We start from the raw sequence: 25,999 nt of genomic DNA on the forward strand, positions 1-25,999 counted from the left end.
CAATTCATGTGTTAAGGGAAGAGCAAGGAATATTGCAGATGGTAAACCATCTGAAATAATTTCCTTTCCGCAGATAAAGTTGTCATGTTTGCCTGCTCTACAGGAATGACTCACAATCTCCCTGTCAACACATCTTATTATAATCAAGAACCATCTGTCACCAATGAAGGCTCAGAGATAGGACAGGTGGAAATACTACTTAGCCGATGCCCAACTGGGTTTTAGTCCTGTTACAGAGACTTTATAAATAATTTGAAGTCTTGTACTACCATAGTTATGGGTAGGGACGTAATAATTCTCTGTTCTGCCCTGTATTCTTCACATGCAGCACTGTTTCCATTCTGCTGTAGTTAGTATTTAAAGCTATGTTATTCATAGCTCTGTCTGCTGGTGAAATTATGTTTCAAGTGTAACTTATTATGTAAATTATGTTGTCATGATGTTATTTAACCACATTCGTTGAATGTGGAAAAATACTTGGGTATCATTTGTAGACTGAAAGCAACAATAGTAAATATGAATCATATTCAATGGAATGATTTCTGTTCTGGACATAAGTGAGCATTGATAATTTCTATGCTGGTTTCTGTTTTTGTTGGAATTCTGCAGCATCGCAAGTTAAGAGGAATTTTAGAATGAAATATGGTAAACAATTAAAATTCATATTCAACCATGCAGCACAGTGACCTTGGACAAACCACTGACATACAGCCTTACTTAATTCATAGTGTTGTTGAAAAGCTAAATTGACAATAATAAATTGAGAGAGGGTGAGATATAAGTGAAATAAATACATTTAAGGCAGATACCTAAACCATGTCCTGTAAAATTTGTAGATCACAGTCTAGAATCTGTTACAAATATTCAAAGAAGGTTAATTAAGAATGAAAGCTAACAAAAGCAAATGATTTGGAAAAGTGATCCTGGCATATGCACAGAGTGTAATCTTGAGACAAAGCCAATTTTTCCATTGTCTTGAATGTAAAGAGATAAAGATAAAAGCATTGTGTAAAGGCATGCTTGGTGGTGATTCAAACACTGTAGGAGTGGACTATCTGAAATGAATTTATATAGGCATAAACTGCTGAAGCTGAGCAAAAGTTTGAAGCTACAATTGAATAATAAACAAAAACAGGAACAGAGGAGACAATGCATTACTTTATGCAATTATTCTTTTTCCAACAGAAGCAACAAGTTTGAACTATACGCCCTCTGCTGGAATAAAACACTGGATGCACATATCAAACAGCAACATAAGAACACAACTTGGAGCTATAAAGGAACTGAAGTGATATAACTAATGAAAGATAACTGACAGAAAGTCTTTCTTAAGACATCCATTAAGGAAAACAGCAGCTTCACAGCAGTTTACTACTCTAATCCCAAACATATTTACCTGGAAGTATTTCTATATAAACCTTACTTTCATGTAACGTCGTTTGATATCACATCTTTCTATAAATCCAACCCACAATTATTAAGGAGAAGGTTATACTGAGCCAACAGAACATACTCCAAGCTGCTTTATGCAGAGTTAAGGTTACAGTATTGCCAACGAAACCATTGCACAATTGAAACAAGAACCAAGAACGCAACGGAAATTCCCTTCTTTCTCTACCCCCGCCCCCCCCAAAACCCCTCCCACCCCTAATCTACTGCAGAGGCTTGGAGAAAACCTTAGAGCACTCTCTAATTATTTGATCTAGTTGGTGTAAGAGTCAACAACATCAAATTATAATTGGTTGGTAAATGAAATTTCAACGGGGATAATGATTACAGAAATGTTGAAAGCAAACAATGGCTTGGATCCAAACCTGCTTTTGGGCAAGTACAATGGGATTTCATTGATGCAAGGCAGCTCAGTTCCTGCCGATTCCCACTGCAATCATCTGTGCTATATCCTATATGCTTCCAAACACTTCCTTGCCTTCAGGAGTTGCTTTTTAGGATGTACCAGGGGATTGTGGTGAGGGGTGTATGCGGAAAAACCCTAGAATTCTGCTCATGTATCTTTGGTTTCAACCCAACATACAATAATAAGTAACCCAACATATTGGGCCAAAATCAATCATTATTATCAACAAGGTATATATATAAAGTTTTAAAGAATATTTATATCAACATATGTAAGTATTTTAAAATACTTAGATCACTGTCTGAAAGCAGTAGACTAAAAATCTTGTGGGTAGATGACCAGCCTACGAACTGTGAAATTACTAAAAATGTGGCACATCCCAAGATGAACTGGTAATTTGTATTTACACACATACTTGGACTGAACTTCCATCAGAACAGTGCTGAACTCAGGTGTACATAATTGCTCAATATATTCCAAGCCTTTCATTTCATTGAAGTATTTTCTTTGGACTGTAGTAAAAGTCACATTCTGGAAAACAAGCAAAGGTAGGATTACAGAACGTTTCTCCAATATGTAGAACCTTTCATTCCAATGTTCTAAAGAAATTAATATTTTTAAGCAGCAAAGTGAATTATTTACTCATAAAGTCCCAAGTCTCAATATTTGCATTTTGCTATGGGTGTGATTCAGAAACACACAAGTGCACTGAATTGATCATTTTTTTAAGCCTTCCAATTACATTTTTATTTTATTCCATTTTTAAGTGCCCCTTCATCAAACAAGATCCTGAGATGGTTTGCACACACAAACATATTATAGCACAACTAATAGTAACTAATTAAAATAAAACACTTTCCTACAGCTTCCAAATGTCAGTACAAATTAATTATTTAATTGGGTATCCTGCTTCTTTCCCAATTGTTCATTTTTCCTATGAAATAATTAAAAACCATAGCTCTTCCCCCCTCCCACCATTCTTTTTCCTTCATACAGCCCCTGGACATTTCTGTGTAAACTTTGGCAGGTTTCTTACCCTAGGGCACCTCCCTCATAGTTTCAACCCCCAGGAAGGAGAAGGAGGGCAAGTTCCATTGCACAGCCAAAAGTTTTTGTGCTAGCAGATGCGCATGGTTGGATACCACCCCATTGGTTTCCTACATGAAAATCCCTGGATGAATGTTTGAGTTTGGGCTTTATTTTTATTTTTATTCAGAGAAAGTAAATGGTTCTTCTTTAAGAAATTGGGCTACAACTACCACACAAATACTTGTCAAATAATATGTTAAATAAGTGTTCTTTGAATGTACCTTGAAATTTTCTGTTATCAAGCTGAACAATTTTGTTGCATTTCCTGTATCACATGCAGTATTTGACATAATGATTTCCAAGGGTGCTAAAATTCTGAGTTTAGTGATAACCTAAAAAATATGTAACATGATTTGGTAAAAATATTTACATGAACAACTTTTATAGCACATGTTGTTAGTTATTGATTTATTATTAACTCTCCCTCTCTTTCTCTTTCTCTCTCTGTGTGTATGTGTATATAGATATAACATAATCATTGAGCATAACAGTGTTTAACTACAGTATTTGCACCTTTAAATTGCAATCTGAAATATGACACAGGAAGACAACAGAGGGAGAGAAAAGAAGGGGGGGACTGAGCAAGAAAGGGTTAGCAATTCAGTAACATTTTGTTATCAAGAATCATAGCCTTGCTGTCATTTTGAGTACTGTAGCTTCCTAGCTCCTTTATTCCAAAATCTCTGTTTGGTCTGTCAAGGCAGACAAAGCCGAGACCTAGGACAAGAAAGCAACAAGTGCAGAGCAGGGGCACACAGGGAGAAGCGGGAAGTTCCATTGTGGAGTGGGCCTCATTATGCACACTTAGGTAATACTATCTAGTAACTGCAATTCTATGCCAAGTACATGCAATACCTATTGACTTCAATGCAAAGGGGACTTAAAGCAGTTTATATACAAATATATATCCAGATTTACCTTGGCATATGTTGTATTGTCTGCAAACTGAGATACCACAACTTCTGGATTTTTTAAGTCAATACTTGCCATACCCACTTCACCTCTGGCAAGACCTCTCCCTTCTATTACAGCCACAATAACAGATGCAGCATTGTGAGCAGAGACTGAAGACGATGTAACTGTAAAAACAGTGAGATACATTAGGTAATCTGACCTAATCTAAATTCTGCTCTAGCTCTACAAAAATAAAATTGAGTTTGTTACAAGCAATGTTTGATTGTTCATATTGCTGTTTAAAGCATGAGCTTCTCTCAGGTATATCAAAACTTTGAAAAGCCCAAAATAATTTATCTTGAGGAAAAAATCACACATGGTGCAACATTTACAGATATGTGTGCAGTATATCATATCTATGTAAAACAGTGATGTGTATAAAGACAAACATAAGCAGTACCTTACTAGGCTTATATACTTTTTAAACAACTGTTTTTAACATTGTAGTCCCACTGATTTAAGCACTGCATGTGCTTTTCTTGCTCATTAAAAACAGAGGGCAAAAATCCAACATTGAATGAATGAATGAATTGATTTAGTTTGGTCACTGATCAGTCCAACATTGTACCAATGGATTTTTCCTTCCTTCCTTCCTTCCTTCCTTCCTTCCTTCCTTCCTTCCTTCCTTCCTTCCTTCCTTCCTGCGGCAGTCCCCACCAATCTGCTCCAGTGGGTCCCAATCCTCCAGTGCAGTTTGGGAGTTCATATTGGATGTAAGGAGGAATAAAGGAAGGGAACTCCCACTTGCACAATATGAAATCTGTTGCACAAGTGGAATATTACCCAATATGGTTGAACTGTGCTCCATAATTTTTAAAAGTCTGAAGAAAAATGCTGATAAAGTTTCCGCATTACTTACATAAACCAATCCCAACCTTTCTATTACTGTAGACCTAAATGCCTATTAAATAATGCCAACATTTTCTGGTTTGTTTTATAGTAAGAACTGTTTATGTGGGTTTTAAAAGAGAAAACAGAAGCCCGAAGGCAGGTCAGTATGCATGTGGAGTTTTGAAAAATGAGGGCTGTTGCATCCTGTCCACTACAATGGACAGGATCCAGTCATTCCTACATGCATGAAGAGGTATGTTTGCATAGCTTCTCCCTTTAATTTGACCCACAATGTTTATCAGGATGCTGTTTGTGAGATGAAACAGCTGACCACTTATTTGCAAAAAGGCACTAATTTTTTTAATTGTTCTGATGCTGTTTCTCAAAACAAATTCCATTATTTGTGAATGGCACTGAGGGAAATCTAAACGACTTAATACTTTTTGTGAAGTTATTGTCAAAGTGCTATACTAACTAATTTTACTAACAGGTGAATGGTATAAGCCACTACACTGACTTGTAGATGTCAAATGCATTACCAGAGGCCAAGTCACACACCAAGTTGCAATCCAAGAGCAGTTTTTATTTGTAATGTGACCACTCCTCCCTTCCTAGAATAGTTTTGCTAAGCAAAGGCAAAAACATGGTACTGCATATCAGTGACAGACCATTAAGTTGCATTCCAAGCAATCCTATAATGCTATTCTCCAATACAAAATGGCATTTAAATGCTAGTGTGACAGTAAGAAAAATGGAACTGTCAGTTAACACAACATTTAGATGATGAATAAAATGACGTTGTTTCTAATGTAATTATATTTTCAAAAATATCCCAAGAATTGTCTAGGTAATTATTTTTATTACAAAATACCTTAAGGGCCAGAAATTGTCATTAAGAAATTATATGCAATGTGGTTTACATGTCCTAAATGATAATTGTCACATCATGTTCAGTCATACAGCAGATAATGCTTACAACAGCACAAACTACAAGTATGTTAATGGTAAATCACCAGTCAAAATATCAGTGTATGTTTGTTTCTTTGCTTTAAAAACACGTTATGTTGGTGATTACAACACTAGAGAACTCATCAATCTTTTTAATCAAATGTTAATATGGAAAGTAATATCTTCATCAATCTTTTTTTCCATTTCAGAATCATGCTCACTATTCTGGTAGTCAACATCTTCATCAATGTCAAGTCTCCTCTTATTTATCTTTTTGCATACTATACAATGCTGAAGGCATTCAAAACTGCTTGATTTCCCACTCCCAATAATTGAATAATTATCTTTCATTAGAATAGCTTAGCCTGACAAAATATATAATGTTAAATAGTCATTCTTCGTTGTGGTTGTTAACTACTATAACCATAGTCAGGTTTGCTAGCTGTAACTTTCCAAAAACATTCTAATATAATTTTACAGTGCCCTCTACTGTCCACTTTTTTTTTACAATGGTGGATGCAAGAATATAACAGAATGAAAGGCCACATAATTTTTCAACAATTCTGGTCTTAATACTTGTAAGATTTTCTGGAGATGCTAAATATCTGCCTCAAAGCTGTTTGATTATAACTTAAGAAACCAGAACATGCAGGTATATCACTTTGGGGGGAAATGACATTCTAACAGAATCTGTAAAGTCTTCAGAGCACCAGTAAACTATTTAATAGTATCTATCTATACACTGGGCAAGATCTAGAATACTGTAGACTGTGCTGGTGGGCCCATCGAAAAAATATTATCATGGAGCTGAAAAGACACAGAAAATGTAAAATAAAACAATAAAGGCCTAAATGACCTTTCCTGTGGGGATTTATTTTTTAGAGTTTGAGATTTTAATAAGTCCAGAAAAAATAATTAAGAAAGGATATGACAGTGGTTTACAAAATTGGGGAAAGGGTAGAAAGGGATCCAAGCTGGAAAGGATAGGAATGCAGGTGCTGTGGCTCTGCTGAAGCTGAGCAGGTGTTAACTTGATTGGTGATCTGGGTGGATGGAAAGACTTTATGCAAAGAGAAGATCAGATCAAATGTCTATCTAGTACAGCATTCTGTTCTCACAGATGTCTAGAGAAGCCCACAAGCAGGTCATGAGCAGAATAACTATCTCCCGCATGTGATCTCTAACAACAGGTACTCAATAACTCTGACAGTAACTATCAAAAACCCACAAACAGGACCCAAGTGCAACCATGTTAGCCCCACTTTTGAATCCCAGAAACTGGTATTCACACGCATACTGCCCATAGCTGCCAAGTTTTCCCTTTTCTCACAAGGAAGCCTATTCAGCATAAGGGAATTTCCCTTAAAAAAAGGGATAACTTGGCAGCTATGATACTGCCTATTATAGTGGAGTTAGAGCATAGACTTAACCTCCATGAATTTGTCTAACCATCTCTGAAAGCTTTCCAAGTTGGTGGCCATCACTACATTTTGTATTAGTGAATTAAATAATGTAATCTATGAAGAAATACAGTACTTGTTTCTGTGTGTTTTGAATCTCCAGCCATTCAGCTTTACTCAATGACCCCTAGTTCCGTTATCATGAGAGAAACACTGCACTCTATCAACTGTCTCCACACTATGACTCCCCTTACCATAGCTGCCAAGTTTTCCCTTTTCTCACGAGGAAGCCTATTCAGCATAAGGGAAAATCCCTTAAAAAATGGATAACTTGGCAGCTATGCCCCTTACCCGCTTTTTTAAAAATTAAGAAGCCTGAAAGAAGAATATTTTTTTCATGGGGGGTGTAGCTGTAGATTCTTGATCATTATGGCTGTATTGTGTATCTTTTTCTTCTCTACAATATCCTTTTGAGATGTGGCAACCAGAACTGTATGAAGTATTTCAAGTGTGCACTGGTACTGAATATGCAAAATTAGATTATTTTTGTCTGAAAATGCATCACTTTACACTTGTTTACATTGCACTGTATTTCCTATTTTAATGCCTAGTCACCCAATTTGGAGAGATCCTTTTGGAACTCCTCACAACCCCTTTTTCTTTTTACTACCCTTAATGATTTGGTGTTATCAGCAAACTTGGCCACCTTATTTTCCACTTTCATAAAAATAGAATTTGGAGATGTGCAGTGACATAGACTGGCAGTAGGTTTGCAAGATACATTACACAATAATAAGTAAGAAATTTGCAGAATTCCCCAGCATGGTATGTGGTGATGGCCCTCAGCTATATGGCTTTGAAAAGGCTTGGAGAAATCAGTGGAGGAAGAGTTTCTCAACAGGTATTATTTAAGAGAAGTGGAACCTGCAACAATTAAAAGTGCTTTGTATTTAGCACTTCTCACAAGCTTGGCGATACCTCCTTCTGGTATGTGGAAGGCGCTGTTTTTGTTACATAAAGATTGACACCTCTCAACTTCAGAAAGAGAGGCAATGAAAGTTGAATGGAAGCACTATGTTCAGAGGCAGTAAACTTTGAGTATTAGATGCTGGAGACAAAAAGCAGGGGAAGGTCATCACCATTATGCCTTGCCTGTGAGCTTCTCAAAGGTTTTGGGCCTGATCACAATTCCCGGTATCTGGACTAAATAGATCTTAATCTGATCCATCAATGCAATTCTTATGTTCTTCTACAAGTCTGAAAGTTGCATTTTCTAAATTCATGAGCTACAGGTATAAAGCAGGAAAACCATGAAATTGATAGTTGATCTTGATCTCTCATGTTTTTTTCTGAAGTTAACTTCTCTTTGTGGGAGCTGCTGCATTGCTGCAGTCTTTCTGTCCCCTGAAGGTAACAACAGAAGCCTTGAACCATTTGGCAGGAGACCCTGCAAGTGCTGCTGCCTCAACATTCTACCCAGTGCACAACATTGACTTTTTGTTACAAAGAAATGTGACAAATTATTTTGTGATATATTGATCATGGAAACACAAAGAACACCTTCTAACCTAGCCTCATATTGAAGATACAGTTACATTCTGATGCTTTACAGCAGAATTTGTGAAGATTCTTCAAGAAAATCTCTTTTGCACATCTATGAGTGTTAGGGTAACAACTGATCAAACTAAATATGGAGCCCAATGGTGGCCACCCACCAGCGGAAATTATTTCCACTGGGGCAATGAGACTTTCCCTTCTTCTCTTGCCCCCTGCAGCCCCAAAATTTTATCCTGAGGGTTGGGGACCATCTTCAGAGTGAATTTGGGGAGGCTGTGGGGGACAGATAAGAAGTCCGTTCATGTAATGTTGACCCAACTATTTCCCCCATATTTACAACCCATCTGTGTAAATATTAAGATGTACAAATTACAGTAGGTGAACTTCACCTGAATATCCCATAAAAGGAGTCCCGTTTCTGCACCCTGTCCTAGTAGTTGAGAGAGGTGTTTTTCGTACTCGAGAAATATGTAGAGCTCGGTTTGAAGAAGAGCTTGTCAAATTCACTGTGCTAATGTTTTCTGCATAGGAACTCTTGTCTCCAAAGTATGACTCTAATAATAATAAAAAAATTGCTCTTAAAGAGAAATTTAGAATTAGTGATTGCAATGTTTGCTTTCCACAGATAGTTGCAACAGTAGCTTGTAAGAACAATCTTGATCCTGTTAAATTCAATGTAAAATTACTCTGAGACCTGTAACAGAAATGATCACCCTAACAAATAATTTTACAATGTTCTAAACATATTTGGAAAATCAAGATAACCAATTCCCATTTTAACAAAATCAATCATTTTCTGCATAAGCGAAAGAGAAAAACAGTACCTATTATATATATAATTGTGCTTCTCTGTCTGTTATATATAATTTTACCTTTCCCTCTACCGCATTTTCTAATCACCTAATCCTGAGTTAGTTCATTTCTGGACTTTTATACTATTTACATATACTGGATCTTGAACTGTATTTAAATGGGCTTAATTAAGAAATCATTTTGGATGGGAATACAGCCTTAGCATTGGTTTTTTTTATTGGTTTGAGTGGGTGAATAGTATGATTTACAATGCAATCCTATGCATGTATATTCATGACAGAGTGGGGATTTTTGAACCCTGATCTCTCAGGTCCTTGTCCGACACTCTAACCACTATACCACACTGGCTTCCTAGAGTACTTCTGCTATGGAGCAGCTGTATAAATTAAATAGGAAAACAAATATGAGGAAAGCAAAATGCCACTTAGAGAAGGATCCAATATATTTTCCTTGAATTTGTTTTATTGTGGATTGTTTTATTTAATGTTTCAATGTGTTGCAAACTGCTTTGAGATTTTTTCTTTAAATTTTAAAAAATTCAGTGTGGTGCAAGCAAATTTTTATTCTTAAGGTGTGGCCCAAATAAAAAAGTTTTGAGAACCACTTACCTACTGTTAAGTCATGTTCATTAATTTCAAAGGGTTTTCTCTGAATAGAACATTGGAAACAACCCAGTGGGTACAATTGCAGCCATAGTGGAATTGAGTGTTTAGGTGCAGTGAAGTGGATTTGTAAATGTCCAAATAATTATTTATTACCCCAGTTTGATCTTGCACATTTATGAAACGTGGGGTTTTCACTTGCAAGCAGTTTTCACATGCCTTTCAGCTTCTTTTGAATTGTCTGGATTCATGTGCGACCGTTGTTAATGAAAGGCAGTAGAGAGGAAACAGAGAAAGTGCTTTGTTGCAAATACAAAAAATCTTACATTCCCATTACGGATAAGAGGAAAAGCAAAACACACACATTTTATTTGTACTAAGGAAAACACTTTTTTCTAGATATGTGAGCAAAGACCCGGTTCATTAGGCACACGCGCACACACAAAATTAAAACTTGGCAGATCGTAAAAAGTTGTGTGAATAAACCCAGAATATGAAGAGCCAGAAGATTGACGAAATCTGGAATTGTGCAGCACTTAACCAATTTAAAGCGCTGCAACTGAGGTGGTTTTGGGAAAGGAGAGGCATAGCTGAACACGTATTTGGGTTGTTTATCAACACAACCAGTTGTTATTTTGCCTTTGAACCCTCAGGACTCAAGCTGACGGTGTGTCTGTTTTAACCCAGAGGAGATAAACTGCCTCTCCCACCTTCCAGCCCCCTTGAGAGGAAGGGCGCCATGAACCCGTTGCGGGAGACTCGGTCTCTCTGAGGGCGAAGGGGCTGCTCGTCCGAGGAAGTCGGAGGGTCGCCGCCACCGCCAGCCGGCGTCTGCTCCAACCCGAGCAGGCCACGGGGCCGCCGCTCCGCGCACGGCGAAGAAGAAGAGGGAGCCGAGAAGGAGATGGAGGCTGCCGAAACCTCCTCCATCCGGAGGCTCGTTCAAACGCCTCCCCACCCTGAAGGCAGCAGAAGCGGCCTTGAAGCCTTCGCGGGTTCACCGCCTCCCCCCCCCCCCGCATAGAGCCAGGAATCCGCACGGCGGGAAAAACGGTTGAACGGGCTGCTCCATTTCAGCCAGCAGAGGGAGGGGAGGGGGAAGCTTGGTAGCTTTTGTTACGGTCAACGACAGTAAAGACACCGAGTACACCTCACATCCACGCAACTCTGGTTTCCTTCTTTAAGGGGATTTCTCGACCACCCTCCACATGGAGAGCATTGCAAAATAAAAATGTGATTCCCCTCCACCCCGCGTGCAGGTTTAAGGTGGTATGGTCCATCCCTATCATGGTTTCAGCGCCGCACGGGCTCCAATGGCTTTGCCTTAGTGAGAGGTTCGTGAAATGCGGCAGCGTCTACTTCACCCTTTGACCGACAGTCATTTCTTTGATGCTTTTGAATTATGGTGCTGGAGGAGACTCTTGAGAGTCCCATGGACTGCAAGACGATCAAACCTATCCATTCTTAAGGAAATCAGCCCTAAGTGCTCACTGGAAGGACAGATTGTGAAGCTGAGGCTCCAATACTTTGGCCACCTCATGAGAAGACTCCCTGGAAAAGACCCTGATGTTGGGAAAGGAGATGTTGGCACAAGGAGAAGGGGAGGACAGAGGACGAGATGGTTGGACAGTGTTCTCGAAGCTACGAACATGAGTTTGACCAAACTGCGGGAGGCAGTGCAAGACAGGAGTGCCTGGCGTGCTATGGTCCATGGGGGTCACAGAGAGTCGGACACGACTAAACATTTCTTCCTGACTCATAGGCCTCCCTTTAATTATGAAGAAAACTAGTTGTGTTCTGAAGGGTACAGGACAACGCATGCATCATAAGTAAAAAAAAATGGTGGACATTTGGAAGGCAGCACGTCGGCTGTCCCCAACTTAGGGAATGGCCCACAAAGTAATATTCTATTCCCTCGTCCTATCTGCAGCCACTCCCCCCCCCAAAAAAAAACTTCTAAGGAATTTCTTTATGACTATCTGCAGAATGTGGCTAGGGTAAACTGTCTGAAAACAAAAGTTTATGCAAGTTTCCTATGCTGGCTCCTTTTCCAACAGTCCCAACTTTCACTCTAAATCGTTCTATCTTCTAGATTAGGTGGTGGAGGGCTCAAATGGCTGCAGGGAAAGGACCAGAAAATTTCCCTTTCATGAACTTCCTGCAGTTTCACTAAGCAAAATACACTTTAAACCTAATTTACACTATAGTGTTTGTTTGCAGCCTACGGTACTACTAATCTGACACTGTTAGAAGGGCAGCGGGGGGGGGGGATGAGGATAGGGGCTTGAGTTTATGAAAAACGTTAGCATAAATTCAAGCTAAAGATCTATCAAACCAGCCAAGAAGCTGTGATGAACAGAGAAATTTTTTGTATACTACGGTACAGCAGGGATGGTATATATGCATTAGATAGTGGTTAGGTATTTCAAGTCACAAGCACTGGCCTTTCTGCCATCAAAGCAGGTTAACATTTCTTTCTTTCTTTTCTTCCTTCAAGATATATTGTCTCAAAGGGGTTCTCATTTCAACACATGTAGATTTTTAGCACCAGTCCTTTATAATTAGTACAAAAATGTCTGGCTTTCACTTCAAATCTAAAGTATCAATGATGCAGCCAATGTAACAGGTGTTAATGTCCCCTTGTGCAACAAGACTTTCCTCTTATCCTGCTCAACCCTACATCTTCTCTGGAGATTTTAGAGGGCCTGCAAGTGAGAGGAGATAAAACCTAGAAAGGAAGCCTCATTGCAGACACATAAATCCTTGTGCTAATAGAAAAACTTTGTTGGATACAACTTGTCCTATTTCCAGTTCTGATGTGCACTATTCAGAAGCAGTTACAAGGATGCAACCATAATGTTCAATTAAGAGCCAACTGGATAAAGCCAAAGGTGTAACCTAGCATTGCTCTTGTGGGCAGGTGCCTCAGCCTACAAGCAGAACTGAAAACATTAGAACAGGCATCCCCAAACTGCGGCCCTCCAGATGTTTTGGCCTACAACTCCCATGATCCCTAGCTAGCAGGACCAGTGGTTAGGGAAGATGGGAACTGTAGTCCAAAACATCTGGAGGGCTGAAATTTGGGAATGCCTGCATTAGAACATTCCTCACTTGTAATCCACAGCAACTCTATTCAAAGGCATACTGCCTAACTGTGGAAGCAGAACATAGCCTTAACCCGCCCATGAATTGGTCTAATCCTTTTAAAGTTTAAACCTATCCAAGTTAGCAGGCATCACTACATCTTGTGGGAGCGATTTCAACAATTTAACTATGTACTGTGTGAAATCATTTTGTACTTCCTCAAATTCTTCTGTTAGAAAGGGAATATAATAATAATAATAATAATAATAATAATAATAATAATAATAATAATAATTATTATTTCTACCCCGCCCATCTGGCTGGGTTTCCCCAGCCACTCTGGGCGGCTTCCAACAGAAATATTAAAATACACTAATTTCTTAAAGATTCAAAGCTTCCCTAAACAGGGCTGCTTTCAGATGTCCTCTAAAAGTCTGGTAGTTATTTTTTTATTTTTATTTTTACATCTGGGAAACAACCATCTCTCTTGTACACTTTGCATAATTTTGTAAACTTCAATCAATGGCCTCCCTTGCTTACTTTTTCTTAAACAGAAAGCCCCAAATGTCGTAACTATCCGGAAACCTTTTTTTTTTTTTGCAAATGATGACTTATCAGCAAGTACAAACAACATTTTTTTCCAATGGACCATTAGTACTTCAAGTATTTACTTCATAATTAGCTTTAATTTATTTGAATCAGAATCCCATTTCATACTCAGAAGATTTCAGCCAAGTTACAAATGCACAATTGTGACAAATGTGAAATGGAAGCACTTCTAGAGTTCCAGTGGCAGCAGATAATTCACCCTGCAGAAAGTAACAGTCTTCAATAGCTTTATTCTTGACTATATACAACCATTTGAAGTGCTACTGAAACTGGGCTTCAAGCCTGTTACAATAAATACATTAGAGCCAAGGGACAAATTCAGCAAGGCCGTTAGTTTAAAACAAGTTAATGGTAATCTTCACTGAATGTCACTAGTAGAAAGCAGTTGTCCAAGTACCATAAAATTTCTAGTTATGTAAAACAATAACATGTGATTGAAATTGGATAAAAAAGTGTAGCAGTCAGATCCTAAACAGGAACTCAAGTGCATAAAGTGTCACTAGCATTAGCAAGTCAATTTCTTTCGATACAAACAGTGCTTAGGACAATTCACTGTCCAGTACATGCTGTCACAAAGATGAGTGAATGATTGTGTCATAAATATCAAGTCACACAATTCAAGTATTCTTCTATTGTGTCTAGTACAGTATATTTCGAAGTAGCATGACTGGAATGGAGCCCGGAGGCAAACATATTTAAATACATTTAAACATATGTCTACATCTGTTATTGAGAACCTCAAGCACATGTAACACTCAGTTTATTTACTTTGGATACAATCCAGATACAAAATGACAGTGCTTACAGTAAAGTGGTAATTTATCATGTAAACACATTTAGAAATGTCTTTTGACAGAAAATTCAAAGCAGCTGAGTATGGCAAAAGTGTACACATCAAAACCTAGCTTACAAGTTCTGGCTGTACATTTATTCTTTGAAGAACCTCTTCAGGCATACAAAACACAGGATTCACAGGCTTAATTTGTTCTTCTCCCAGTAATGATAGTCCAGCAATTCCAAACAAGGTATGAAATGGATCCACCTATAACATACCAAGGTGCTTATTAAATACATGAGGTTTTTACATGGTTTCACACTTTCAAAAGGTTAGTGGATGTACAGTAATAGATTTGAAGATTTAAATAAGGCAGAAAGCTGCAATAAGATATTTTACTGTCCAACTTCTCTCAAATTCCAAATAAACTGAGATTAAAGTTAACTGTTTGAATTTATAGGCAACTGATACCCAGATTGCAAAAGCCTAGAAGCCAGCCAAAAATTCCAATAGCTCTGTTGCTTCATTTAATTTACACATGCTTAATCAAGAACCGCCTAAAAGGCTCTATGGCAGAAGAGACAGGGAAAGCACTTCCTCTGTAGCAAGATGCCCATGCATACTCAATAATGAAACACCTAGTGACAACCCTTGTACAGGACGAGAAGATTATAGAGCTCCAAGAGACTGACAGAGGGAGGAGCTAAAATCTCAACTTACAGGCCCAATATTTTGAATAGATTTGATTAGCTATATCCTATACAGAACACTCCCCCCTCCAAAAGCAGTAATCTATTAAATATCACCTGGGCCTAAATCAGCTCAACTTCTGATATGAAATTATATCAGTTGCCTTATCTTCTTGATACAGGTAGGTATCAGTGTTGGTCTTGCGTAGTCGAAACAAAATAGAAAAACTCCCTTCCAGTAGCACCTTAGAGACCAACTAAGTTTGTCATTGGTATGAGCTTTCGTGTGCATGCACACTTCTTCAGATACCTTATTGTGAGGGACAGAAGCTACAGACAGCCTCCTCATCTTAAGCACAAGCTCTTCTCCCAGCGCCAGTGGGAGCGGGGAGGGGGATGACTCCAGCGGGGAATCGGGAAGTAGAGGGCAGGGCTCAGGCAGGGTAGCAGAGCCACTGCTCCGCTTAGGAAAGGAAGGGGGAAGCAGGGAAAGCGCGGCAAGAAGACCGCTCCCGCCGGCCCCGGAATTGCGCAGGAAGCGTAGGGGGCGGAGATTCAGTATTCCCAGGCTACTTTGTTGGAAAAAGACGCGGGAATCTCCATTCGGAGGTTCTGACCCAGACTGACAACATGTACATAGTACTGACTCTGCACTGTAAATAGTTTCCACCTAATAAAAGCATGAAAATGCAACGTCGTGAGGAGTCGTTACTCTAGAGTAGCCGCTACCGCGCCTGTGACACTTATCTTCTTGAGTGATCCAGAACCACTACATGTCTGTTTTTTGTAGAGTATGGATCCTTTAACGATCCTCAAATTTTGCGCTATCAGTTTAGAAATGTCAAACACACAATGTTTATTTCAGGGGTCGCCAACATGACATCTGTACCTTGGTTGTCGTATGTCCTGATACTTGTATGTTTCGGCTCTCGAACGACTGAAACCCAGAAGTGAGCATTCCGGTTTTCAAACGTTCTTTTGGAAGCCGAACGTCTGATGGAGCTTCCGCTATGGCTTCCAGCGTGCCTGCGCAATTGGGAGCCAATCGGAAGCTGTGCCTTGGATTCTGAACGTTTCAGAAGTTGAAAGGACTTCTAGAACACATTCTATTTGAAAAACAAGGTACGGCGGTAGTTTAATAGTGCCTCCGAGGTCTTTCACTGGTACCCACAAAGCACCCCAAGTTCTTTCCCCACCCCCGACTCATTGCCCCCTGCTCGTGAGGGTGTGGGTGGCTACTTTTCCTCCTTCAAAGCTACATCAAGATGAAGTTAGAAGAGTGACACTCTTTTCTACTTTGTCTTCCAAGTGTTTGTGCTTTTCAAGTCTTAAGACTGCTTATCAAATTGATCTTCTGATTCAGCAGAATCAAAGTACACATGCACACACCCCTTTGCTGTGTCTGTGTGAGAGAGAGTAACTCAGAGGTGACGAAAGGCGGTGGTACCCTCCCAGCACACTCTCAAAAATTCAAGTTGTGCCCACCAGCTGGAAAATGAAATGAAACTTAAATGAAAAAATATTGAAGGTTAGTAACTTGCCATATCTCCTGGCCTGTCAGCAAATCCTCCGGTCTCCTCATCCTGGCAAGCCAAGATAAAACTGCGCAATTTCTCTCTGTCAATCCAGTGCAACCTGCCAACAATCTTCAGGGATGCCAATACCCACCATGAATAGCATACATCCGGCAACTAGCAAATATAATAATGGCAATATAGATTAGGACAATTGCAATTTATAATCTCAAGATCAGGTTAACTGTTGAATGTAGTGAGAAACAACCACATAAAGACACATAGGGTTGTTGTGTAGGCAGATTGAAATTAATATGAAGGTAAAGAGACCCCTGACCATTAGGTCCAGTCATGACTGACTCAGGGGTTGTGGCACTCATCTCGTTATTGGCAGAGGGAGCCGGCGTATTAATATACTTTTATTTATTGCATTTGTATACCACCTTTCTGCCAAGACACCCACAGTGTTTACAATTTTAAAGTATTAAGACAAATATTGTAATATGCAAATGCTAAACATGTTGATGAATCTACTCATGAGTGTGACTTAGTGGGGTAAAACCCACAGCATGAAAACAGATCTGTTCAATCTCTTTCAGGAAGTCTATTCCTTTTCAGTAGAATTACAAGCAGTTTTCTTTTTTATTCTATCCCTCCACTGAACATGTGCACAGTTAAACTAAAACCACCCTAAGATACAATGTGCTATGCTTATGTTCCTAATTAAACAGACTAAGAAAATGGCCTAAAGATATATAAAAAAACCAATACTCAAATCCTGATATGTCATACCCTTAAAAAAATGTTAAATACTCTTTGGGCATCCTATTTTCCACTAGAACCTGAAACATTTCACAATGCTTGCCTAGAGCAGTGATGCAAACAAGGACCTTTGATTGGCTTGTCTCCACAAGCTCACATCAAACAGTAAATTGCTAGAAGTGAGAAAGACTAAGGTTCTTATTCATATCCCATCAATACAGTGGGGCCCATAGCTCCAAAGACTTTTTATTTTAGTGCTGTGACAGAATTGTTTATGTGCATGAATCACCAAGTTTGCAAAAGCTGATACTGAATATAATAGACACATTAACTGTCTTTCAGTGTATTTACTTGCTGCAAGCTAACTTTTGCTGAATTGTTGTACCTTTTTTTACTGTGCATATTAAGATTATGAAAGAGCAATCTGATTCTACAGACTATAATCAAAGTTAAAATAGTCTTAATATATTTACCAAAATCTCTCTTTAGGAAATCTACTTATGGAATACTGGTTCTACTCCCCCACTACAGCCCCCTCCATCTATGCAGTATTTAAAATATGAAATGTAACTTAATACCTTCTCTGGCCTTCCATTAAGGCCACCAGATGGCAACTGGCGTTCACAAAGCCACCAGCCTAGCAGATCAGCGTTTATTTGGTGTAACTGGCCAGTTATGGCTAGGAATCCTGTGCAACAATAGATCTAAAATTACAGATATAAAGTTCATGTCTATTTAAAAATATAGCTACTCAGGTGAAACAAAGGAAGATTACAATGTAGAATCCCAACCAATTGTGCAAAAACGTTTACTTAAGAAATTAGTCAGCATCTTTCATTAATAAAATTTTAAATCAAAATTATTTTTGGAGGCTGATTTAACTTACTTAACTCCTCATTTGAGACACATCTAGAAATGTGTAGCATTCAGCAAGATAATGGACCAGTCTGCATGCAACTTTAAACCATGGTTTAATTCGGTAAGGACAATCCACAACTAGTTTTGAGCTCAAGCACTCCTTCTCCCTTGTCCTTTGGAATGGCCACTTGGAGATCAGAAGCTTCTGCATCTTTTAGGTTAAGTGGTTTAGCATTACATTAGAAAAACAACAACTGTGCTTAATATAACTGAAGTTGGTGAAAACCAATTTCAAACAGACTAAAGGCACTAAACAATTTGTTTAGATTTGAATGTCACAAAAAGTAAATGGAAGCGAATGCTTCCAAAGATACATCAGACTTGTGGCAGTGACAGAAGAAGGGGAAAGTGAAAGAACCGAGGCTCACCCTTTTAACACCAATATATGTTTGGTGTTACATGCAAAACAGCCATTGTGCTTATCCACATTGGTGCCCATACCTACGAATACAGAATTTAGCATGAGGGTACAAACACCACTGCAGCACCAACAGGTGGTTCTGTGCCGTTAGTTTTGAACATGGAAGGATGGGTTACTCTGGGACTCTATGCACACCACCTTATGTATAGAGGTGTCTTACTTGCCAATCAGATGCCACTGTGGGACCTCCAAAGATAAAGCAGGTAAGATCCTAATTAGAGTTCCTCCTCCAGCTTAATACTTTAGTTTTATTACAGTTACTTTTGTTTTCAAAGGTGAATATAAAAATACATAAGCTGCTCTATTCTAATACTGGACACTTAACTGAGTTCAGTTTTCCCATTTCAGGCTCCAGTTCCTAGCCTCCATCCAAATAATAAATAATAGAAATATTTAGCACCACGGGAACCAGGATAGACATCTCTACAAATCACACCCTTCCTCCCTCCATCCCATGAAGTGCAACATTTGCAAACTGTCCTATTTCTAGGCATATTTGGGGAAAATAGCTGCCTGTTACATTACATTATAAAGAATTTAGAACATCTTAAAGTTTTATGTATCTGTCATTTGCAAAGCTAATAAATACTTGAGTTAAAATAACTAAACAGAAATAGGTTGGTATGTTAATTGGTGTCAAAAGGCATTAATAATCCCTTGCAAGGTTTATTTAAGAAGCAGAACTACTTACCTGTCCTGCATGAGATTCAGATCCTGGTCTACAACCAAATCCTCCATCAAAGTTCATACAGGACAACACAAATTCTACTGCTTTGTCCACATCAATTGCATCCAGCTTCCCCTGAAAGGCAGTAAAATCCTTGTAATGTGTTTCCTCCATTTTAATACCAAGGATATTCAAGTCCAAACATACTAGTGCTGTCCCTGCAATATACTTCTGCGTGGTTGTAAGTTGTAAATGTCCACAATTTTCTCTTGAATGGCATAGAGACAAAAAAATTCTTAGAAAATTGGCAGATGAACCCGAGACTCATTTCTTCTCTACAGGCCGGTAGACAAGCAAGAACCCCAAACTTCTCTCTGCCTACAGCTCCTTACCACTGGGGGGGGGAGGGGAAAAGCTTCCTTTTACAACATATAACAAGGGAGACAAATATGACAAAGATCATTTAATGTATTTCTATAGCACAGTACTCTGTTATTTACCAAATTCTTTTTTTACAAGAAACCTGTCTCTCATATATATGAACTGCAGCACACAGAAGCCGGAATAGTGCTATCCTAAGTACACTTTAGATGAGCAAAGTAAGAAAGGCCACAGTATACCACACTCTGAAGACCTTGTATACTAGGGTTTTTGGGATAGAAAATATAAAAATGTGATGCTGTACCATTTATTCATTAAAATACTTTGCTTTTGCCTTTCCACATAATGCCCATGGGTGCTCTTCTAACCTCCTGTCCAATATAACCATACTGACTTGGTCAGTACAGCACAACTAACATGTCATGAGTACTTGTTGCCGCTTGCAACTCTGGAAGTATTTCAAGTTGCTAGCTTGCTTGTGATATGCTGGAGAATTTCTTACCTCCTAAAGGAAATACAGTTTATTTGAAAATCTTCTTTGCCCACTGTAATTTAAACATGTATTTCAAAATCACGACTGCCACTGATGAAAGGACTCACCAAGAGAGCTAACGTCGCAACAGCACAGAAGGAAAACCTCGTGTCTATTTCTCCTGCAGGAAGAAATAAACTAAGTTTTCATCCTGACAAAGCATTTAGGCAATTAATTCAATGAACAAACAGATGCAAAAAAGCATTTTAAATGGAATTATTCCCTTGTTCCTTTTTTCTCATTTCCCCCCAAGATTACTTTCATTAAGTATCTGTTATGCATCACAGAAACAATTCTGTAGCGATATGGAGTAACCTCCCCAAGTTATTTTCATTGTAAAACCTTTCAAGAAGCATATCAGCACTTTCTTAAACACTTGTACTAGTAAAGTATTAGCTTGATCTGGTTGTATATAACAATAAACTGAAAATCATGGGATCTTAAAAGCATTAAAGGTGTAACAATATTATTCTCAGATCTCAGAGTAATTCTAGAGCTAAAGTGGTGACAGACATCAACTTTACTGTCAGATATATGCCAAAAATCATCACAGATCTGAGAAGCTACTGAATCAGTAAAAAATGGATATGGGAATACTACTGACAACCCCTCTGAAGCTGAACTTTCACACAGAGGATTGTGCATTATACAAAAGGAAGGAAAGCCAAACATGTGGTTTTGCATTCTTTGAAGGGGGAAAAAAGGACACCCAATAATGCAAGTTAGAAAATGTTACCCCATATGTCTCCAGCAAACGATCCATCCTCTTTCTGTAGGTTCTTTACATAATCAACTATTTTATTTACATCAACAACCTGGAGACTGTCATAGAGAGTTAGAATCTGCAAAACAGAACCAATCAAATTAAATGTTAGTGTATTCCAGAACTACTTCCAATTGTTTTCAAATATTTGAGTATTTCAAACTCTCCCCCCATCATCATGAAAAAAACACAACTTTTTATTGCTAATTTGTTTTCCCTTCGGTGATGCATCCTTCCCCTATTTTCATGAAATATTCTCAGGTCTCAGAGTAATTCTAGAGCTGTGTTAAAACCACATCAACTTTAGATTCAGATAAAGATGTCAAATCTCATCACTGACCCAAGCAGCCGCGTTCATACTTTTATTGCACAAAATGTATCAAACTGTGCCCACTACCCATCCTAATTTCTGTCCTTCAAGATCAACAGCTTCCAAAGAAGCTAGTTGAACCAAGTGTTTCAGTATTTGCAGAAAAGGCCTGAGAGAACATTCGCTTTTTAGCCAGCTACAGGTGAAGCTTCACCAGAAGAAACCTCAGATCTGAAACAGAAACATGTAGGCCAATTGAAGGAACAAAATGGAGGAGTGATCTACCAAGCCCATATTTGAAGGTGGAAGCAGTCCAACAATGCAACTTTTATACCCTTTGATGTTTTTGTCAACAGTTTTTGGCCTCCTCCCTTTAATAACAGTAGGTGGACAAACTAGGGATAAGTAATTAAGTTGCATCTCCGAGACAGGATGTACCCACTGGTATTATTTAATTTTCTTACAATATAATCAACATTATAACCTCAGAAAGTTCACCATTAGTAAAAATAAATTAATTCACTAAACCAATACTATTACTCATGAGCTTACCTGGACAGCACTAAGTGTATATAACAGGTGAGGGTCATGACCTATACTGGCACTTATGCCACCACATTCACGCTGACATGATTTGATAAATGCCAGAATTTCTTCTTTGCTCATCCGATGCAGCTGGCCCATGAGATCCATCACAGTCAGTCCCCAATAGACACCACTCATTCGTAAATATTCTGACATACAGTATTCCTAAAAATAGTATAACGGATTAGTTCCTAAAGTAATACAGCATAGTATAAAACTGCCCATTTAGGAGTTTCAGAAATCCCCAAAACACCAAGCTGCTTGATTTCATTCCCTTTAAAAACAGTTTTAAATGGCCAGTTTTAAATGGCCCCTTATTTTTATACTCACTTTTACCACCAATCTAGCACAAGACCTTGCTAGAAAAGGCTCCCTATATCTGTTTATGGTTCATATATATAAATGACCATTTTAAAATCAAGGGAGATGTATACAGGGATACTGAACTATATTCTAAGAACTAAATTTTTTAAAGTGAAGTGCTTACAAATGTTTTGCTCTATAAATTGCTTTGAGTGTCAAAGCACAGTAAGACAGCTCTCAACCTCTGCAGCAGCAAACACAAAAGTACTTACTGCACAATTTATTGATCAAACTTTTCCAATCACTTAAAAGGCCTCAACTTTCTCCTATCCCCAATTTGAATAATAATAAAAAAAACCAAGTTGCCCTTCATGCTAATGTTTCCAGATAGGACAGTGGTTAGTTGCACTATGATCAATTTAACATGGTTCTCCCTTGAGAGGCTTCCAATCATTACAACAAGATTCATATAACAATTTATAGAATAATACTGTGAACTTGGCTCTTAATCTTTGCTTAAATTACCTACAAGTGGAGGTTTCAGAATAGCTGCCTAAATATTTACTAGCTTGGTATGCACAAAATAGTAAACTATGGTTTGTTCTCAGCTTGTTCTTGTGGTCTGTTTGGAGGGGAAAAAACTATGGATGCTAGGTTTGCATGCAATGCCTACACTCTTATTTCCTCGTGGTAAAGCAAAATGTGGTGGGCAGACACAATTTGAACAGTATGCACAAGCTTACTTGCTCATTCCCAGTAAGTCAGTTTGCTTAATTCTTATTTACTGTTTTATGCAAACTACACCACAGAATATATAATCCACTGCAGCTGCCTCTTCCTATAAACACTTACCAAGGAGTCAGTCCCATTGAACTAAGGTGGGTTTGCCAGATTCAGCACAAATGCAATACATTTTTTCACATTCAATAATCAACTTAAATAAACGTTTCTTAGGTCTCAGCTTAACAAATATATCTTCAACTTTGTAGTCAGATAATACATGCCAGGTTACATCACCGACCTAGAGAAACCATTTGCATTTTATGTCACAAATAAACCTATTCTTTTACACAATATATTAATAGTAATATGAACTATAATAGGAGAAATAAAAATGCTACCAAGCTTATACTATGGTACTCACATAATCATCTTTCTTTGTTCCATAAGCTGCTATGTAGTCCACATGTTTTTCTAATAATAATGAAGTTGGTGCATCATTTTTTATGATGACATCTTTTTGTGGCGTTCCCTTAAAAATAATATGGTAAAATTATTCTCACATTTCCCCCACAATCTGATTGCATGTAACATTAAACTAATTAAACAAATGGCAGAACTGATGTGTACATACACTTCAGGAATTTATCAAGATCCTTCATATAGTTTGCTTCTTTGGTTTTGTGGTAAAGAAATGCTACTGCACCTACGCAATTGGCTATAAAAGTTTCAATACATGCTTAGTATAGGCAGAATAAAAAAGAATGGGGAGTACTTAGGAAAAGCTACTCTAATTTCTAATTCTAGGAGCAGGTGATTACCCTGTGTTACATGTTCTTGACTACATGCTCCCCAACATAAATTAGAAATGTGAAATCCAGCAATAATACCAAAGTGTTGACTCATAGGCAATGTACATTCACGTCTACCGTACCATGCTTACACAGCATGGAGAATTTGGCAACTACACACATATGCAAAGTCAGACTTTGTATTTCTTTGTACTAACCAAAATATATTTCTTAGAACAAGGCATCCATTTTTATTTATACATCAAAAATCACCACAAACTATGCAAAACCTTAAAAAGACAAATTTTCTAATAGGAACATGACATACTTAAAAAGTATATGCTAGCAGCATGTAAAGAAGAAAATAAAGATACAGAAGAGCAAGACCCTGAAAACATTTGAAAATAATTGCAAAAAGCTTACAAGTTTAACGAGGAGCTGAAAAAGAATTTACGCTAATTAACTGGGTGATGTAAAATTAAAACATATACCTGATATATAAACATAAACCAAATCTATAAGGTTTTGGGTCTCAACAGTCCTCTCAGATGCCATTCCCTTTATTGCTGTTTTAAGGAACTCTGGAATCCAACCCAGAGCATTTCACACATCCATGAAGCATTCCACTTATGTGAGAACAAAGAAGCCATGTGGCTTCAGGGTGGGGTGGGTTTAGGAAAGGAGGTGGTAGCAGTTCATATACTTGGGGCCTGGTAGCTTGTGGATCTGCTAAAGCAGTGGAAAAAGAATGTGTTACTCTCATCTAGGCCAAAACAGCTTTGCAGAACAGCTTGCTTCCCCCTACCAGAAAAAAGTCAGTCTGCTCCAGTTATCTGGGACTAGAATTGAAAGGCAGCACTCTGTCCTCTACCAACATCCAGGAGACCAAGGGCCTCAGAGGTTATACCAGAAAAACGTTTTGGTCAGCTTTTGGTCAACCAGGCTCGATCTATCAGGCAGTTTCTCCCAAGCTTTCTTTCAATTTCCTTCCCAATGCTCTTCTCTTATCATGTCTATTAAAGCATGTGCCTGTGGGCAAGGGCATTCTTTTACTATACCTAGTCTCTCAGAAAATGTTAAGACACTTTATGAGCATTAAATAATAAAGTACAGCTTAAAACTACAAGCTTGATTTTTTATTTTCTTTTTATAGTTCCAGGAAATCCTACCATACTTAAGACATTCGCTCTCAAACGCTAACAGAAACAGCTTGGGGATATCCTACCAAAATTCAAACTACTATTACACGCTGCCTATTTTTAGCAACTAATAACCCCCCCTTCTGTTTCTTAAAATTACGTGCAGCCCTTTACCGCCAGTGATCAAGAGAAGCGTGCCCGCAACCCTTTGAGACCATCCATAGTAATCACATTACAAAAACCTTTGCTTGGAGAGAGAAAAGACGAAGCGAGGCCACGCCACGTGCACGGCTCCCAGTACGCGACCCTCCATGGCTCCTCGAGCGAGACGACGGGATTCTGAAAGAGCCACGTGACTCTCCCTCGGGGGCACCGCGCGCATGCTCTGCAGGGCGGGCACGTCCCTATCCAGCTATTAGGCCGCGGACGGGCCAACAGCTTGATTGGCGGACCGAGTGACCAATCATCGCCCAACACGTCGTTCGCTACTCAGCTATTCCTTCGCAGGCTCGATTATCCCCCCTCCCCCTCCCCGCCCGACCGTATACCGAAAACCCGACGCAGCTCGTCCGTTACGCGGGCACGACCGACTCATTTCCCCTTACGGCTCGCGGGATTGGGATGGCGGGGAGTTTTAGCGAGAGAGAGGAAACCGCCCTCGCGAGAGCGGAGGGGAGGGAAAAGCGACTCGCTACTCACCATGTTCGCACATCTGCCGAACTCACCCCGCGCCCAACGCGCACGCGCCCTTCGGCGGGAAGCGAACGCTGTTTCCGGCTTGAGGACCCCAACATAGCTGTCCAAGTGATGCCTGGAGTGAAGTTTGTAAATATATGAGGCGCTGCTTAGGGCCCACGTTATTGACAGCCTTGGGGAGTTTTTTGCCGTTTAGAATGACAAGGCTCTTCCCCCTCTTCCCTGAATAGGTTTCTTCACGACTGGAAACCGTAACTAGCTCTTTCTCCCCTTCTCTTTTTATTGCTTTTA

At 38.9% G+C, this 25,999-nt stretch overlaps 2 protein-coding genes and 3 non-coding genes across 8 annotated transcripts in view; all 5 read right to left on the reverse strand.

Moving 5' to 3' along the window:
* The window catches only part of MSH4 (mutS homolog 4), a 29,333-nt gene extending 18,354 nt beyond the window's left edge, over window positions 1-10,979 (reverse strand). The window contains exons 1-5 of the mRNA XM_035122680.2: window positions 10,802-10,979; window positions 9,024-9,188; window positions 3,863-4,023; window positions 3,166-3,276; window positions 2,271-2,386 (exon numbers count right to left, since the gene is read on the reverse strand). Of these exons, the coding sequence (XP_034978571.1) occupies window positions 2,271-2,386; window positions 3,166-3,276; window positions 3,863-4,023; window positions 9,024-9,188; window positions 10,802-10,979 (731 nt within the window). The remainder of the gene's footprint in view (window positions 1-2,270; window positions 2,387-3,165; window positions 3,277-3,862; window positions 4,024-9,023; window positions 9,189-10,801) is intronic.
* A 2,658-nt stretch (window positions 10,980-13,637) lies between these two features.
* Window positions 13,638-25,786, reverse strand: RABGGTB (Rab geranylgeranyltransferase subunit beta). 4 transcript variants are annotated; one of them, XM_035122683.2, is made up of 10 exons: window positions 25,255-25,692; window positions 24,365-24,599; window positions 23,507-23,614; window positions 22,027-22,224; window positions 21,138-21,243; window positions 20,470-20,522; window positions 19,513-19,623; window positions 18,061-18,186; window positions 16,748-16,897; window positions 13,638-14,784 (listed from the first exon to the last, which is right to left on the reverse strand). In XM_035122683.2, exons 2-10 carry the CDS (start codon window positions 24,377-24,379, stop codon window positions 14,644-14,646), a joined length of 1,008 nt encoding a protein of 335 aa, XP_034978574.2. In that variant the 5' UTR covers window positions 24,380-24,599; window positions 25,255-25,692; the 3' UTR covers window positions 13,638-14,643. The 4 variants fall into 4 exon arrangements, with proteins under 4 accessions (XP_034978574.2, XP_034978575.2, XP_034978576.1 ...); XM_035122684.2 differs by having other exon boundaries at window positions 24,365-24,602; XM_035122685.2 differs by lacking the exons at window positions 24,365-24,599; window positions 25,255-25,692 and adding an exon at window positions 25,712-25,786.
* Window positions 20,875-20,957, reverse strand: LOC118089600 (small nucleolar RNA SNORD45). Its single transcript, XR_004693154.1, has one exon. It is a non-coding gene; the product is annotated as a small nucleolar RNA SNORD45 (small nucleolar RNA).
* Window positions 21,423-21,505, reverse strand: LOC118089599 (small nucleolar RNA SNORD45). Its single transcript, XR_004693153.1, has one exon. It is a non-coding gene; the product is annotated as a small nucleolar RNA SNORD45 (small nucleolar RNA).
* Window positions 23,314-23,384, reverse strand: LOC118089601 (small nucleolar RNA SNORD45). Its single transcript, XR_004693155.1, has one exon. It is a non-coding gene; the product is annotated as a small nucleolar RNA SNORD45 (small nucleolar RNA).
* Window positions 25,787-25,999: the final 213 nt, after the last annotated feature.

The sequence above is a fragment of the Zootoca vivipara genome, chromosome 7, assembly GCF_963506605.1.
Source record: "Zootoca vivipara chromosome 7, rZooViv1.1, whole genome shotgun sequence".
Classification (NCBI taxonomy): Eukaryota; Metazoa; Chordata; class Lepidosauria; order Squamata; family Lacertidae; genus Zootoca; species Zootoca vivipara.

Coding starts and splice junctions, on each gene's coding strand:
- RABGGTB (XM_035122683.2), bottom strand. Junction 20,523..21,137: donor GTTTGCTGGAGACATATGGG/GTAACATTTTCT, acceptor TTCTTCCTGCAG/GAGAAATAGACACGAGGTTT. Junction 14,785..16,747: donor CTGACAGGCCAGGAGATATG/GCAAGTTACTAA, acceptor GGTATGTTATAG/GTGGATCCATTTCATACCTT.